The 14,239-nt window shown below is 39.9% G+C and overlaps 1 protein-coding gene across 1 annotated transcript; it reads left to right on the plus strand.

Annotated features, from left to right (window-relative positions):
- Window positions 1-3,462: 3,462 nt before the first annotated feature.
- Window positions 3,463-13,598, plus strand: vill (villin-like). The gene is made up of 19 exons (XM_062985293.1): window positions 3,463-3,534; window positions 3,789-3,863; window positions 3,958-4,151; window positions 4,233-4,341; window positions 4,426-4,536; window positions 4,765-4,970; window positions 6,634-6,712; window positions 6,795-6,893; window positions 7,063-7,216; window positions 7,302-7,402; window positions 9,177-9,314; window positions 9,414-9,572; window positions 10,013-10,192; window positions 10,398-10,543; window positions 10,630-10,774; window positions 10,857-11,045; window positions 12,059-12,127; window positions 12,700-12,939; window positions 13,446-13,598. The coding sequence occupies exons 1-19, from the start codon at window positions 3,463-3,465 to the stop codon at window positions 13,557-13,559; spliced, it is 2,580 nt and encodes an 859-aa protein (XP_062841363.1). The 3' UTR covers window positions 13,560-13,598.
- Window positions 13,599-14,239: the final 641 nt, after the last annotated feature.

Genomic DNA, 14,239 nt, shown 5'->3' on the forward strand with positions numbered 1-14,239 from the left:
TATAAAATTATTATTAAAACTGTTTTCATGGCCTCTAAATTTAGTTATGTTGAATGACTGTAGCAGTGACTTTTATTTACACAGTTCACATAAACAGGGTTAGTTTGATTGCACCCATAACAAAAAACATGGAAGATATTGGCTGTGTCCATATTCTGAGGTAAAGTTTGTACTAATATGATCAGGTGTAGGTTGGGTACCAGATAGAAACAGGACTGCCATCAATATTAATAAATAATAACTGCTGGACAGTGTGTTAGTTAGCAATTTGTGTAAGTAATGGATTAAATTGAAGCTGTGTGAAGGGTTGAGGTATGTATGAGGTGTGATTGTGTGATAATCCACCACTGTGGCCCTCGCTGGCCAGTGTGAGGGTGGTGCAGGGGAAGTGGCAGGGGGATTGTAGTAGGGAATTGGTAATGACTACATTGAAAGGAAAGGTGGAGAGTGCCTAAAAAAAGAATGTTATATTATGTTTTTAACCAAGAGCATTAATCAAACCATAACCTGTTGGTTAACCTTGGGTGACCTGAAAGGCGCTTATAAATAAAATTATATTATTATTATTATTATTATCTGGTAATTGGTTAATTATTTACTTTTTATATACTGTAGCAGTGTACATTAACTGACCTTTTATTATAGGTTAAGATTCTGTTCTTTTTTCATTACAAAGGAGCAATGGTAATGTGATTGTGGTAATCATGCGTACACTACAGATGTGGTAAATAGGGTTGGTAAAAGAGTAAAAAAACTTCAGGTATGTCGTGATTGCATCAGTTGTAATCCCATATTTTACATGCACCCTTTCACAACCGCTTAGATTCTTACATCAGTCTCACCTCTGCTGCAACGTGTTATTCTCAGAAATGTTTACCATGCTGACACCATCAAACCGACACCTTACACAACTTTTCCATCACTCCCTTTTTAAAGTCTGTTGTCTGGTAAGTGTATACACACCAACACATCATGTTGTCTGGAGCTGTCGAAAAAGAGCTTCAGGGGGCCGACAAGATGTTTGCCTCACCCAGAATCTGCTCATCCAGAGCCGAATGTATGAATGTGACAAACCACAATGCAAATCTGCAAAACTGAGTTCAGTTTACTTAAGCTGTAGCTCATCACACAAACTTGAGTCAAACCAGTTCATCAATGTCACTGTCTTACAGTTTTTGTTTCGTGTATATATAAAAATATAAAATCAATGTGTTCTTTCTGCACGGGTGTTAAAAACTATTTTATTTTACTTTGCTTTTTTTATTTTATTTTAACCCCTTAGAATGATGTTTCAAAATGTTTAGAAAGCTCGTATGAGGAGGCCTGTTTTTGCACAGTAGAGAACAATGGGACTTAGGTGTAGTCCATATAAAGACATCTAAGCGAGCTATGTGTGTGTGTGCTCACCTGGGTGGAGGGATAACAGAAACACACCCAGGTATACACACATTGTCAGAAAGGGATGCAGTAGGGGTTCGAGCGGACTCTGATACACACACACAGGTGCTGTGACGGTTTGTCTGACAGTGTGTTTGGTTCTGACTGCATCAAGGTAAGAAACTTTCTCAGATTATTAAACATATTAAGGTATTTTAATGTGGAAATAATGAAATGCTTGTTTACAAGCTTTATTTAATGACACTATGTAAATGCTGGACAATGCCTAAAATTCTATATCACTTTGACTCATTTTGTTGGCTCTTTAAACTAATTCTTTTAGTTTTTTGACTGTCAAATCGTTCTCTTTATTAATTTTAATATTCCAATAGTCAGTAATTAGTTTTATGCTTTGTCTGTGCCCAAATGTTACCAGGTTTTAGATCATTATACCACAAATTGGCTGATTCTTGAGGTTTTTTGTTTCATACTAAGTTCAGAATGTTGGACGTGAGGATGGAATGATCTCCTCGGGAAAAGGTTTTCCGTGTAATTCATCAGTCCTTGTGTAAATGCACCTAAATGCCATTGTTAAGCTCAGAATCAATACAAGTGGCCACTAATTGAACGTCAAACCAGTTCTTCAGGGCTCGGTGGACAAAGAACACCAGGAAGCAATCTGAGCTGCTTTTAATTTGGTGGCAGATTGTTTACTGATGTGTGGAACAGTGTGGAATGGACTGTGTTTCTAGGAAAACGTAAAACAGACTACAAAGACCTGGCAGGTGGATTTTTAAATATTAATTACGAATAATTTGTGAGTAAGAAGCTTTATTTATGTAGCACACTTACAATTATAAGGGTTTTTCTTGGAAGGGGCACATCATGGTAGTTTTTGAGTTTCCATAATTTATCAAACTCTTCTTGTTTACTGTGTTTTTTTCATTCAGAATCCAAAAAGCTGAGCCTTGGTAGATCCTCTTTTTGTACCCAATCATAAAACCATCACCTGTTTCATGTTCACCTGCTTCAATCAAAATAATGTAAATTCATTATCTTATAAACTTTTCACTCTTTTTACTTATGTGAGTGTGTTGCAGGCGTAAAATAACCTATACATACAAAATACAATCAAGTTAGTCAGTAAAAAACATTAAAACTTATTTCCTTGTACTTGGATTTTCCATTGTTCCATTCTTTCCAGAAACTGGGTCTGTTTGATAAAATATATGTATGATAAAGTTTAGCTTTTTATCTGTTATTTATTAAACTCTTACTATGCTTTAATAAATTAGATCAAACTCTTCACATTTCCGATAGCTGTTGCCATTGAAATGAATACAATACCAGTTAGATAGCAGATATCAGGAGGTGTTTGCTTAGTGTGAGTAAATCTTTTATCAGAATTACAGCACTGAAACATTGAATTTTGGGGTGGTGTCACCTACAGAGTACCAACACACCCAGTACTGTAAACCATCGATCTGTGGGTAGATTCACAGCTGTAATTCTGTTATTACAGGGTACATATTAATCCTTTTACTGTGAGTTATTGTTCAGAATCACTTGTTCTTGAAGAAATGCTGGTTTTGCTTAAATGGCCCTTAATGAATTTTTTAAATTATTAATATAGTTGAAGAATCCATGAGACATAATTGTTGGGACAGTTTAATCATAGCAAGATTATAACAAGCCTGGAAAACAGCGACTGAAAAACGAGCCCTTCACTTCACCCCAAGCTGACAAATAAAAACATGGGTGACTCCCCTGCCAAATAACATTTAACAAGTCAGCTGCTGCAGTTCCTTATGCAAAATTGTACTCTGTACCCCATGCCATCACAAATCTTCAAAGAGTATGATGTTATATGTTTCATTAAAAAACATATACCCTTTTGTAAACGTGGTTAATAATAATAATATTAATTAAATAAGAAAAACAAGTGTTGGGTAAATAGAAGGATATTTTCTATAGATATATTTAGAAGGATGATTTTACTTGAACTTTTTCTTTGCTAATGATGCATATTGTAACATATATAACAGTTTTTATTTCTGTTGACCTTTGCTCTTAGGATACAGCAGGATGTCTGATAAACTCCCGGACATGTTTAAAGACATTAAATACAAGCCTGGTCTACAGATATGGACCATCAATGTAAGCAAAGTCTCCCTTTACCTACGCCTGTAAGGGACACACATTCAGTGATTCCTGCAACTTTATTTTTTGTAACATTCTGCTGGGGCTGGAAAATGTGCAAACAGCAATGCAGACAGACAGACAGACAGACAGACAGACAGACAGATAGATAGATAGATAGATAGATAGATAGATAGATAGATAGATAGATAGATAGATAGATAGATAGATAAGGTATCTTCTTTAAATAATTACACCTTTATTTTGCCTAGAATATGAAAATGGTTCCTGTGCCAGAGCAGGCCTATGGGAATTTCTTCGAAGGAGACTGCTACATTGTTTTCTATGTAAGTAGCTTACGTTTCGCTTCATTGAGCTCAACACAGCATTGTTTTCATTCGTTCTCACATCTCAGGCCGTGTTTGTGTCGTTATGTGACAGGGTGGCACAGACACATCTCGCTCCATGGACATCCATTACTGGATAGGTAACAGTGCCTCTCAGGACGAGCAGGGCGCTGCAGCCATCTACGTGTCCCAGCTGGATGAGTGTTTGGGTGGTAGTCCGATGCAGCACCGTGAGGTTCAGGGCTGCGAATCAGTCAAGTTTAAGAGCTACTTCAAAAATGGCATCATGTAAGTTCAGTTCTGTCATACTGAGGGGCAGGTGTGGTTAAAAAATAGATGCCCACCTGATGTTCATATGTTTCTCATCAGATACAAGAAAGGAGGCGTGGGGTCGGGATTCCAGCATGTCACTACCAATGCGTACGACATCCTGCGTCTGTTGCATGTCAAAGGCCGCAAGAATGTGACCGCCACAGAGGTAAATGACGCAGTAAAGAAAGTAAAAGTAGGTGTTAGACTGTTTAAAATGCCACAGCGGATGAATCTGAGCTTCTGTCTGTAGGTGGAGTTGTCCTGGAAGAGCTTTAATGCTGGAGATGTCTTCTTGCTGGACATGGGAAATAACATCATCCAGTGGAATGGACCTCAGAGCAACAGACCGGAGAGATTAAAGGTAAAGCAGGTTTCATTTAACATAAACAGACCATAATAGAACAAAATAGAACCTGGCTGGGTGTCTAAGAGACACGATTGGCCGTGTCTGAGGAAGGGAGGGTCAGATGGTGATGGTGCGGGACCCAGACTCTTCCTATATAGTCTGCAAAAGGTATCCACCACTGTGATTTACCCCTGCTTGGATTACTATTTTTTTTACGTGTAAATGTTTACTTGCTCTTTATAGGGGTGTTTGCTAGCACAGGACATCAGGAATCGAGAGCGAGGGGGTCGAACACAGATCGCAATAGTGGAGGGAGAAAAAGAAGAAGCCTACCCAGAACTGATGAAGATCATGACGGCGGTCCTGGGTCAGAAGAGCGGGCCTTTAAAAGAAGCTGTCCCTGATCCGACAGCAGACCAGTCCCAGCTTTCAAATGTTAAACTTTACCAGTAAGTAAGCACTGTTCAGGGGTTTATTTACTGTCATTACTGCCGCTTCACAATCCTGCATTTTTGTAAATAAGAAAAGCATTAAGTCACACAAATGTCATTTTAAAAGTCAATCAAAAGTAAAAGGTGTATCAGATAGCAAGGTAAAGTGTTACTTTTTATACCAGAATAAAAATTCCCACTCAAGAAATGGGGCTAAATGACTTTAATCTACCTTTTTTGGTATACTAAAGTATGTACAGTACATAACTAGACTGTGTATATACGTTTGATTAAAGTACATGCCTGCTTTTGTACTCGGGTATCTAATGTACGTCCACTCTTCCTCCAGAGTTCATAGGGCATGTACTTGCTCTTGCTTTGGGGGACCTAAGGCATATCCTGCTGTAATATGATGGAAAGTTATGTAGGGTATATTCTGGTCTCTTACTACAATACATGCAGAGCAAGGTATCTCTTCTCTTCCTAGAGGTTCCCAAGGGTTTAGCTCTTCTTAAGAAATTGCTTATCCTAATGATGCATGTCCCTCCTGTCAAACAGAAAACAGGGTTAATTCTGCTTATTAAATGAAAACCCTAGTGCATGTCCATGTTCTGCTTTTCTACTAGGAAACGTTTAACAAATCCCTTTCTGTAAGCTATGTAGGATATGACATTATTCTTCTACTGAATATTTAGAGTTAGAGTTAGTAGTTAGTGCTAGTCTTCCACCAGGATACTGGGATAGAGGCCTGGTCTTTTATATCTTCCAATAATATACCAATGCTCTTCTTCTAGCATAGGATATAGACTTGCTATTCCACTAAGATGTCTTCCACTAAGTTTTTTTATCTTCCCAAGGATATATTCTTGTTTTTTTCCCCCTAAGGTACATATCATATAGCCTTACTCTTCTAAAACTGTACTTTGTTATTCACCCACAATCCTGTAGCAAATCCTTGCGTTTCCATGATGCTTTATTGCTGCTTTTCCATTAGCAAATATTCCTGCTCTTTCACACAGGTGTATCCCAACTCTTCCAAAAGGCTACATCGGGCATATCCATGCCTCCCTACCAGGAATCATAGGGTATATTCTTCATCTAGCTCTTCATCTAGTATTGTATGTACTTAGGGTACATTTCTGTTCCACCACAATGAAGTCCCTCTGTATCTAATTCCTTGAGTAGAGTATAATCTTAATTATGTAAATGATATTCCCGCCTTGCACTTTGATTATGTCACCTATAATACATCCCTGCTCTTCTTGTAGAATTCGTCGTCTATATTCCTGCACTTTTTATACCCTTGTTCTTCCAAAATGGTATAATTTTGCTTTTCTTCCAGGGTACCTTAAATATAGTCCTTGTGTTCCGTTAGAATACCCAGGGTGTTTACTTTTTTTGTCTTTTTCTTCAGGGTATTTAAGGCATACAAGGGTAAATAATTGCTCCTATGGTACAATATGTGGAATATATACAATACAGTACATGCTCTTTTCCTCTAGACACAATAGTACCCGGTACCTTGGGTATATCTCCTGTTCTTCTTTGACTAGGGAATAATATCGTTGTTCTATCTTGGGACCACACCTTTACTTTCACCGGGATGGTTTCAGCTCCGTCTGTCTTAACACCCAACTCATGTTAATCAGTGATGCTATGTTGTTCGTTTCTGTTTTTACAGGGTATCAGACTCCAGTGGTAAGCTGATAATACAGGAAGTGGCGTCAAGTCCACTATCACAGAAGCTTCTGAATTCAGAGGTAAGCAAATCTTCTACGTAATCTCAGCTCCTTTGAGTCTGTTATTGTGTTACTGGCTGTAAACCCTCTGTGTTTTTGGCAGGAGTGCTACATCTTGGATGTAGGAGGTACATCGCTGGCAGTGTGGAAAGGAAAGAAGGCCACTAAGGAGGAGAGACTCTCAGCAATGGAGCGGGCAGTGGTAGGCGCGTGGTTCTATGTGTGAATTTAATTTAATTAGGTTTTATTGGGCTACCACTGATAACCCTTGTAGCCTTGAATACTGGAATTTGTGACTCTTTATGCCAGTCACATAATGTTTTATGATCTATCCTGTAAGCATCACCACAGCTTTGCCTAATTCTCCTTAGGGTTTCATCAAAGCCAAAAACTACCCTCCCAGCACTCACGTGGACGTGATGAGTGAAGGTGGAGAGTCTGCCATGTTCAAGCAACTCTTCAAGTCCTGGTCTGAGCCGAGACAAACTCAGGGCCTGGGAACCACCTACACCAGGGGGAAGATAGGTACTCATCTCATCACTTCATCACACACCAGCTATGCACGACTGCACAAACATTAGTGTAACGTGTTATGTGAAATTCTTCTCAGCCAAAGTGGACCAGACCAAGTTTGACGTCATGGAACTTCACGCCGAGCCTAAACTTGCTGCACAGGAGCGTATGGTGGATGATGCTTCTGGAGAAGTCCAGGTATATATATACAGTATATACAGTGTATCACAGAAGTGAGTACACCCCTCACATTTCTGCAGATATTTAAGTATATCTTTTCATGGGACAACACTGACAAAATGACACTTTGACACAATGAAAAGTAGTCTGTGTGCAGCTTATATAACAGTGTAAATTTATTCTTCCCTCAAAATAACTCAATATACAGCCATTATTGTCTAAACCACCGGCAACAAAAGTGAGTACACCCCTAAGAGACTACACCCCTAAATGTCCAAATTGAGCACTGCTTGTCATTTTCCCTCCAAAATGTCATGTGATTTGTTAGTGTTACTAGGTCTCAGGTGTGCATAGGGAGCAGGTGTGTTCAATTTAGTAGTACAGCTCTCACACTCTCTCATACTGGTCACTGAAAGTTCCAACATGGCACCTCATGGCAAAGAACTCTCTGAGGATCTTAAAAGACGAATTGTTGCGCTACATGAAGATGGCCAAGGCTACAATAAGATTGCCAACACCCTGAAACTGAGCTGCAGCACAGTGGCTAAGATCATCCAGCGTTTTAAAAGAGCAGGGTCCACTCAGAAAAGACCTCGCGTTGGTCGTCAAAAGAAGCTGAGTGCACGTGCTCAGCGTCACATCCAACTGCTGTATTTGAAAGATAGGCGCAGGAGTGCTGTCAGCATTGCTGCAGAGATTGAAAAGGTGGGGGGTCAGCCTGTCAGTGCTCAGACCATACGCCGCACACTACATCAAATTGGTCTGCATGGCTGTCACCCCAGAAGGAAGCCTCTTCTGAAGTCTCTACACAAGAAAGCCCACAAACAGTTTGCTGAAGACATGTCAACAAAGGACATGGATTACTGGAACCATGTCCTATGGTCTGATGAGACCAAGATTAATTTGTTTGGTTCAGATGGTCTCAAGCATGTGTGGCGGCAATCAGGTGAGGAGTACAAAGATAAGTGTGTCATGCCTACAGTCAAGCATGGTGGTGGGAATGCCATGGTCTGGGGCTGCATGAGTGCGGCAGGTGTTGGGGAGTTACATTTCATTGAGGGACACATGAACTCCAATATGTACTGTGAAATACTAAGCAGAGCATGATCCCCTCCCTCCGGAAACTGGGTCGCAGGGCAGTGTTCCAGCATGATAATGACCCCAAACACACCTCTAAGACGACCACTGCTTTATTGAAGAGGCTGAGGGTAAAGGTGATGGACTGGCCAAGCATGTCTCCAGACCTAAACCCAATAGAACATCTTTGGGGCATCCTCAAGCGGAAGGTGGAGGAGCGCAAAGTCTCGAATATCCGCCAGCTCCGTGATGTCGTCATGGAGGAGTGGAAAAGCATTCCAGTGGCAACCTGTGAAGCTCTGGTAAACCCCATGCCCAGGAGAGTTAAGGCAGTTCTAGGAAATAATGGTGGCCACACAAAATATTGACACTTCAGGAACTTTCACTAAGGGGTGTACTCACTTTTGTTGCCGGTGGTTTAGACATTAATGGCTGTATATTGAGTTATTTTGAGGGAAGAATAAATTTACACTGTTATATAAGCTGCACACAGACTACTTTTCATTGTGATAAAGTGTCATTTTGTCAGTGTTGTCCCATGAAAAGTTATACTTAAATATCTGCAGAAATGTGAGGGGTGTACTCACTTTTGTGATACACTGTATATATATATATATATATATATATATCGTCTGCATATATGGTCACCATGTTTGTACACATCTGGAAACAAAATGCAATGCTTAGTTTTGTCTTTGTTGTTTATTCTGCACAGGTCTGGAGAATCGAACACTTAGAGCTTCAGGAAGTCCCACCCAGTATGTACGGACAGTTTTATGGTGGCGACTGTTATCTAGTGCTTTACACCTACCACAAAGCGAACAAACCCCAGTACGTCCTCTACATGTGGCTGGTAAGGGGCAGTAAACTGAAATCATAGGTTCGAATTTCCCACTGAGTACTGAACCAAATGTATGATATATGATATGATCTATCATGATGTGATTTATAGGGTCGCCATGCCACCCAGGATGAGATAACTGCATGTGCATACCAGGCTGTGAATGTGGACAACAGGTATAATGGAGCTCCTGTTCAGGTCAGGGTGACTATGGGCAAAGAGCCACGCCACTTCCTGGCCATCTTCAAGGGAAAACTCATCATCTATGAGGTAAGTGGTGTAAGCAACCATGCAGTTGGTTTTCAAACGTGGTACCACACTGAATCACTTTGTCTGGTTCTTTGCCAGTTGCTTTCTACAGTTTCTTTACTGGTATTTCAAATAAGTGGCATGTGTTCGTACAACGTGTGGGGCGAGTCTGTTCCTCATCTCCGGGACTTGTCCTTGCATTGGTACGAGCGAGGCGGGGGGTCACATGATGCATAGCATGTCTCTCCATACACATTACCCAACATCGGCTGATGATAATAAGCAGCCTCGGATTGGACACGTGTCGGAAGGGAGGTGTGATAATCAGGCTCTCTGTGATCAGATCAGGGGCTGTGGGTGGCATCCTAGCGCCCTCTATTGGTCAATCCTGCTGGTTACCACTCGGGATGCTGAAGCATTATTTTTTATCAGTGTTTAATCTTCTATTTTCTTTTTTTAAGGGTGGCACAGGAAAACCCGGTGTAGTAAACCCCATGCCCGGGGCCAGGCTTTTCCAGGTGAAAGGATCGGCTGAAATGAACACCAAGGCTACAGAGGTGCCAGCCAGAGCCTCATCACTGAACAGCAACGACGTCTTCCTGCTTCAAACTAACAACATAACGTACATGTGGTATGGCAAGGTAAGTAATTCTTGTTTTGTCTGCAGTGCCACAATCCTTTGAAAGTCAAGGTGGTATTTCTGCAGCACATCTCAGCAACTCTTGCCTGGGTCCTGGGTTCTGGGTGTATTATCGTCTCCAGACTAGACTGGGATGAAATAGTTGAATGAATTAAGCTAATAGAAAAGTAATAATAATAATTCATGATTTGTTCGAATATTAATAGGGCTGCAGTGGTGATGAGCGTGAGATGGGGAAGACTGTAGCCGATGTGCTGTCGCAGCAAGAGAAACAGGTTGTAATGGAAGGGCAAGAACCAGCTCAGTTTTGGGTAGCTCTGGGTGGAAAGGCCCCATATGCCAGTGACAAGAGGTAAAATCCTAGTCACACCATTTCTCAATTTTATAAACATTTTAGTGGTTCTTACTCTTTAATCAACATTTATTTACTTCCACAAGGCTTGAGAAAGAAGTGTCGGCACACAGTCCTCGACTCTTCGAATGTTCCAATCAAACAGGCCGATTTCGCATGACTGAGGTGGGCCAGTTCAATCAGGACGACCTGGACGAAGACGACGTCATGCTGCTGGACACATGGGACGAGGTCGGTTTGTAAGAAGCCACGTTCTGCAGTCACGTTCTGGTCCAAAAACAGGAGACTCATGTGCTTCTCGTGTCCGTTTCAGATTTTCCTGTGGGTTGGAAACTCTGCCAATCAGTATGAGATACAGGAGTCTAACAGCTGCGTTATCGAGTATTTGAAGAGCCATCCGGCAGGCCGGGACCCTCAGACGCCGATCATCTCAGTAAAACAGGGCTATGAGCCACCAACCTTCACGGGATGGTTTAACGCCTGGGACCCCTACAAGTGGAGTGTAAGTGAGAGGAATATCAGCGAGGAACCACAAGATAGCGCTGCAAATGTCTAATCAAAACAAAAGGGATAAAACAATGAATTTTGCACAATATTTAATATTTAGTTTGGGGATTTTTAACTACTCTTTTTTAGGATTGCTGGGTTAAGACATACTTGTACTCAATTTCTACAAAATGCGCTAGGTTAAAAATAAACATACAGCAACTTAAATGATTGTTTTGGTAGTCTGGAAAGTTCTATAATGCCTTTAAACTTGGTGCCACTGCCTCATATTTAATTGTTATTGATTATGGCTAACTACAAGAGGTAACTTCTAGGTACCTTCTCTGTGCCCATATAAGCCAGTCTATTTCAATTGGCCCTACTATAGGCATTTGGTAGTCTGGAACAATCTATAATGCCTTTAAACTTGGTGTCATTGCCTCATATTTCCTTGCTATTGATTATGAATAACAACAGGAGGTAACTTCTCTGTGCCCATATAAGCCAGTCTATTTCAATTGCCCCTACTATTGCACTGTCACATGTTTTACAAAGAGGAATATAGTTCTAGAAATGTCCCATGAAGCTATTTCTAGGCAACGTTCCAAGATCATTTTCCAAACAACTGCCTGTTGGTTTGTTCTTGTTGGGGGTGGTTTTGTATTTTAGAAAGTTCAGGAGGAAAACACAATCTGGCACACGAGAAAAGATTTGTTCACGTGGTCGGATGGAACCCTAGAACCACAGAAATGCAACAAGAAACAACAATCAGAGCCACACAGTAAACAATAAGCAATAAACTGCACTGTTTCTACATTACAGTACTGGCAAATCACTGCATGGCACATCCAGAATCCAGAATAGAAAGTAGTGTGTTCTATTTATTCAACAATAAGAGAAAAAACATCTGCATGCAATCACATAAATGTTTCTCAAATGTGTGTGTAAACTCTTCTCCTTAACTGTATGTCTTTATAAAATCCAAGTATTTTCTATAAGAGCCTAACTAATATTCTACATTTGTTACAGGGAGGTTTATCGTATGAGGAGATGAAAACTAAAGTGTGTGGATCAGGATCGGTTTCACAGATCTCTGTGGTATGTGATTAATGACATGTGCAAATTGTTATGTTACATCATACTTGGTAAATTATATATTTATGGGCATTGCAATTTGTAGTCACAGCAAGGAACGCTCCCCAAAACCTTTACTACAAGTTTGGAATTATATAGAAGGCCAATCTAGCTTTAATACTTTTATTTACCAAAGCTAAGAGGTGCAAAGTGTCTACTTGGCATCCACCAAACCTTGATTTGATTTGAACATAGACAGCAAGGTGGTTTCCATTGCTCCAAAGTCCAGTGGAGGTGTGCTTTGGTCCACTCCAGCCAGCACCTACAGATCTTAATCACATCATAATCTTGAGCTTGTTTGCAGCTGCTCGTTTTTTTAAAAACAGCGTCCTATGTCAATGCCAAATTAAAAGTCAGTAAACGCTTTAGTAAACCTGTTCTGTCGCCTCTGTTTGTCTATGGAGAGTTTATGTCTGTATGATTGTTTTTATGCCTCTGATAACAGTTGATGTTAAAATTGATGTAAAACTTTCACTAACCTTCCAACCCTTTTGTTTCTGCATCAAATAACCTGAACCTGACGAAATGCTCTACAGAATCTAAACAACGTGGCCTTGAACAAGAAGTCACCGGGTGGAAACAGCAGTGCCCCTGGAGGGCCCTCATCCCCTCAGATCAACAAATCTCAAAGCGCTTTAAGCAACTCCAGCGGCTCCAGCAGTCGAGCCAGTGGGTCTCCTGTCACTGTCATGAACCCGAGCACGATGAATCCTGAGCTGCTTCTTAATAAAGATGCTAATAAGCTGCCGCCCACAGTGGACCCAGACAAACGAGAGGTAGGTGCTGTGCATGTCAGGAGTCTCAGCTTGAAAAAAAGTCAATAATTACTTTGATAAAAATTAAATATAATTAGGACCAGAAATCCTTCAGGTTTTGCAAATTGCGTAAAATTATAGACTAGTTTTATGTAAACAAAAGTCTTAGATATCAAAAATCTGAATAAGTCTGAACAAAACATTATAAAATGTATTAGAAAATATTATGTGGGTTACCAAATAGAAGGTTGTGGGTTCAAATCCTTGCTCTGCCATGCAGTGCCTGTTGGGCCCTTAACCCTTACAGCTCCAGGGGTGTCACACAATAGCTGACCCTGTTCTCTTACCCAAGAAACAAGTCTGATTTTATTGTACTGTACATATATTAAATATACAATATTATTTATCCCCCAGCTTGAACAAGATTAATTTTAACATTGTTGTATTATTTTATAAACCTAAATGAATATATAAGAGTTGAGGTCAGTGGGAATGTGCCTTTATTTTATTGCTTACTTCTGTTTCAGGACTATTTAAGTGAAGCAGACTTCGAGAGTCTACTTGGCTGCTCCAAAAAAGATTTTCAGCGCCTGCCAAAGTGGCGTCAGAGTGACCTGAAAAAGAAAGCTGGGCTTTTATAATAACAAAAAAGTGGAAAACAATAAACAGTAAAAAAAAAAAAAAAAAAGTGTATTTCTAATGAGGTCATAAAGTGTTGAACATATTTCAATTATGCTTAACTGTGCTTGTTATCTGACAGAGATCTGATATTGTTACTGTACTATTTTAAAGGGAAAAAAACTCTCATATGCATTGCACTGTCTCTGATATATGCCTACAAATAAATGTTTGCTCTGTATAAACGCTGCATTTTCATTTGTTATATTCATATTTAAACAGTACGCATTATTTCTGTAGCAATATTTGTTAACAATAATAACTGACTAACCATAAGATGTAATAAGGTGCATCTACAAACAATGAAAACAATAAAAAACAACAACAAAATAAAAGCAAAAAACAAATAACTCAAGAATTATTTACAAGTTATGCATGGGTGCAATTTAGCAACACAAATATCAGGTTTTTTTTCCACGTATACATACTGCACATCTGTAACAAGCACAACGTATAATTCACAGTTTTAAGGACCTGAAGTAATGCTTTACAGTGCCAGTAGTTAAAGTTAGTGGTACATGTATGGCTCAGCCAGGTAACAAACTAAATGATGATACTGAGAAAGACATTGATGAAATATAAGTGTGGGGCATTTTATGATAATACTGCAGTTCCTCTGCTGTACAGACAGATGTCAGTGTTC

Source organism: Trichomycterus rosablanca, chromosome 23 (assembly GCF_030014385.1).
Source record: "Trichomycterus rosablanca isolate fTriRos1 chromosome 23, fTriRos1.hap1, whole genome shotgun sequence".
Classification (NCBI taxonomy): Eukaryota; Metazoa; Chordata; class Actinopteri; order Siluriformes; family Trichomycteridae; genus Trichomycterus; species Trichomycterus rosablanca.

Coding starts and splice junctions, on each gene's coding strand:
- vill (XM_062985293.1), top strand. CDS start 3,463: ATGTCTGATAAACTCCCGGACATGTTTAAAGACATTAAATACAAGCCT. Junction 3,864..3,957: donor ACTGCTACATTGTTTTCTAT/GTAAGTAGCTTA, acceptor GTTATGTGACAG/GGTGGCACAGACACATCTCG. Junction 4,971..6,633: donor TCAAATGTTAAACTTTACCA/GTAAGTAAGCAC, acceptor CTGTTTTTACAG/GGTATCAGACTCCAGTGGTA.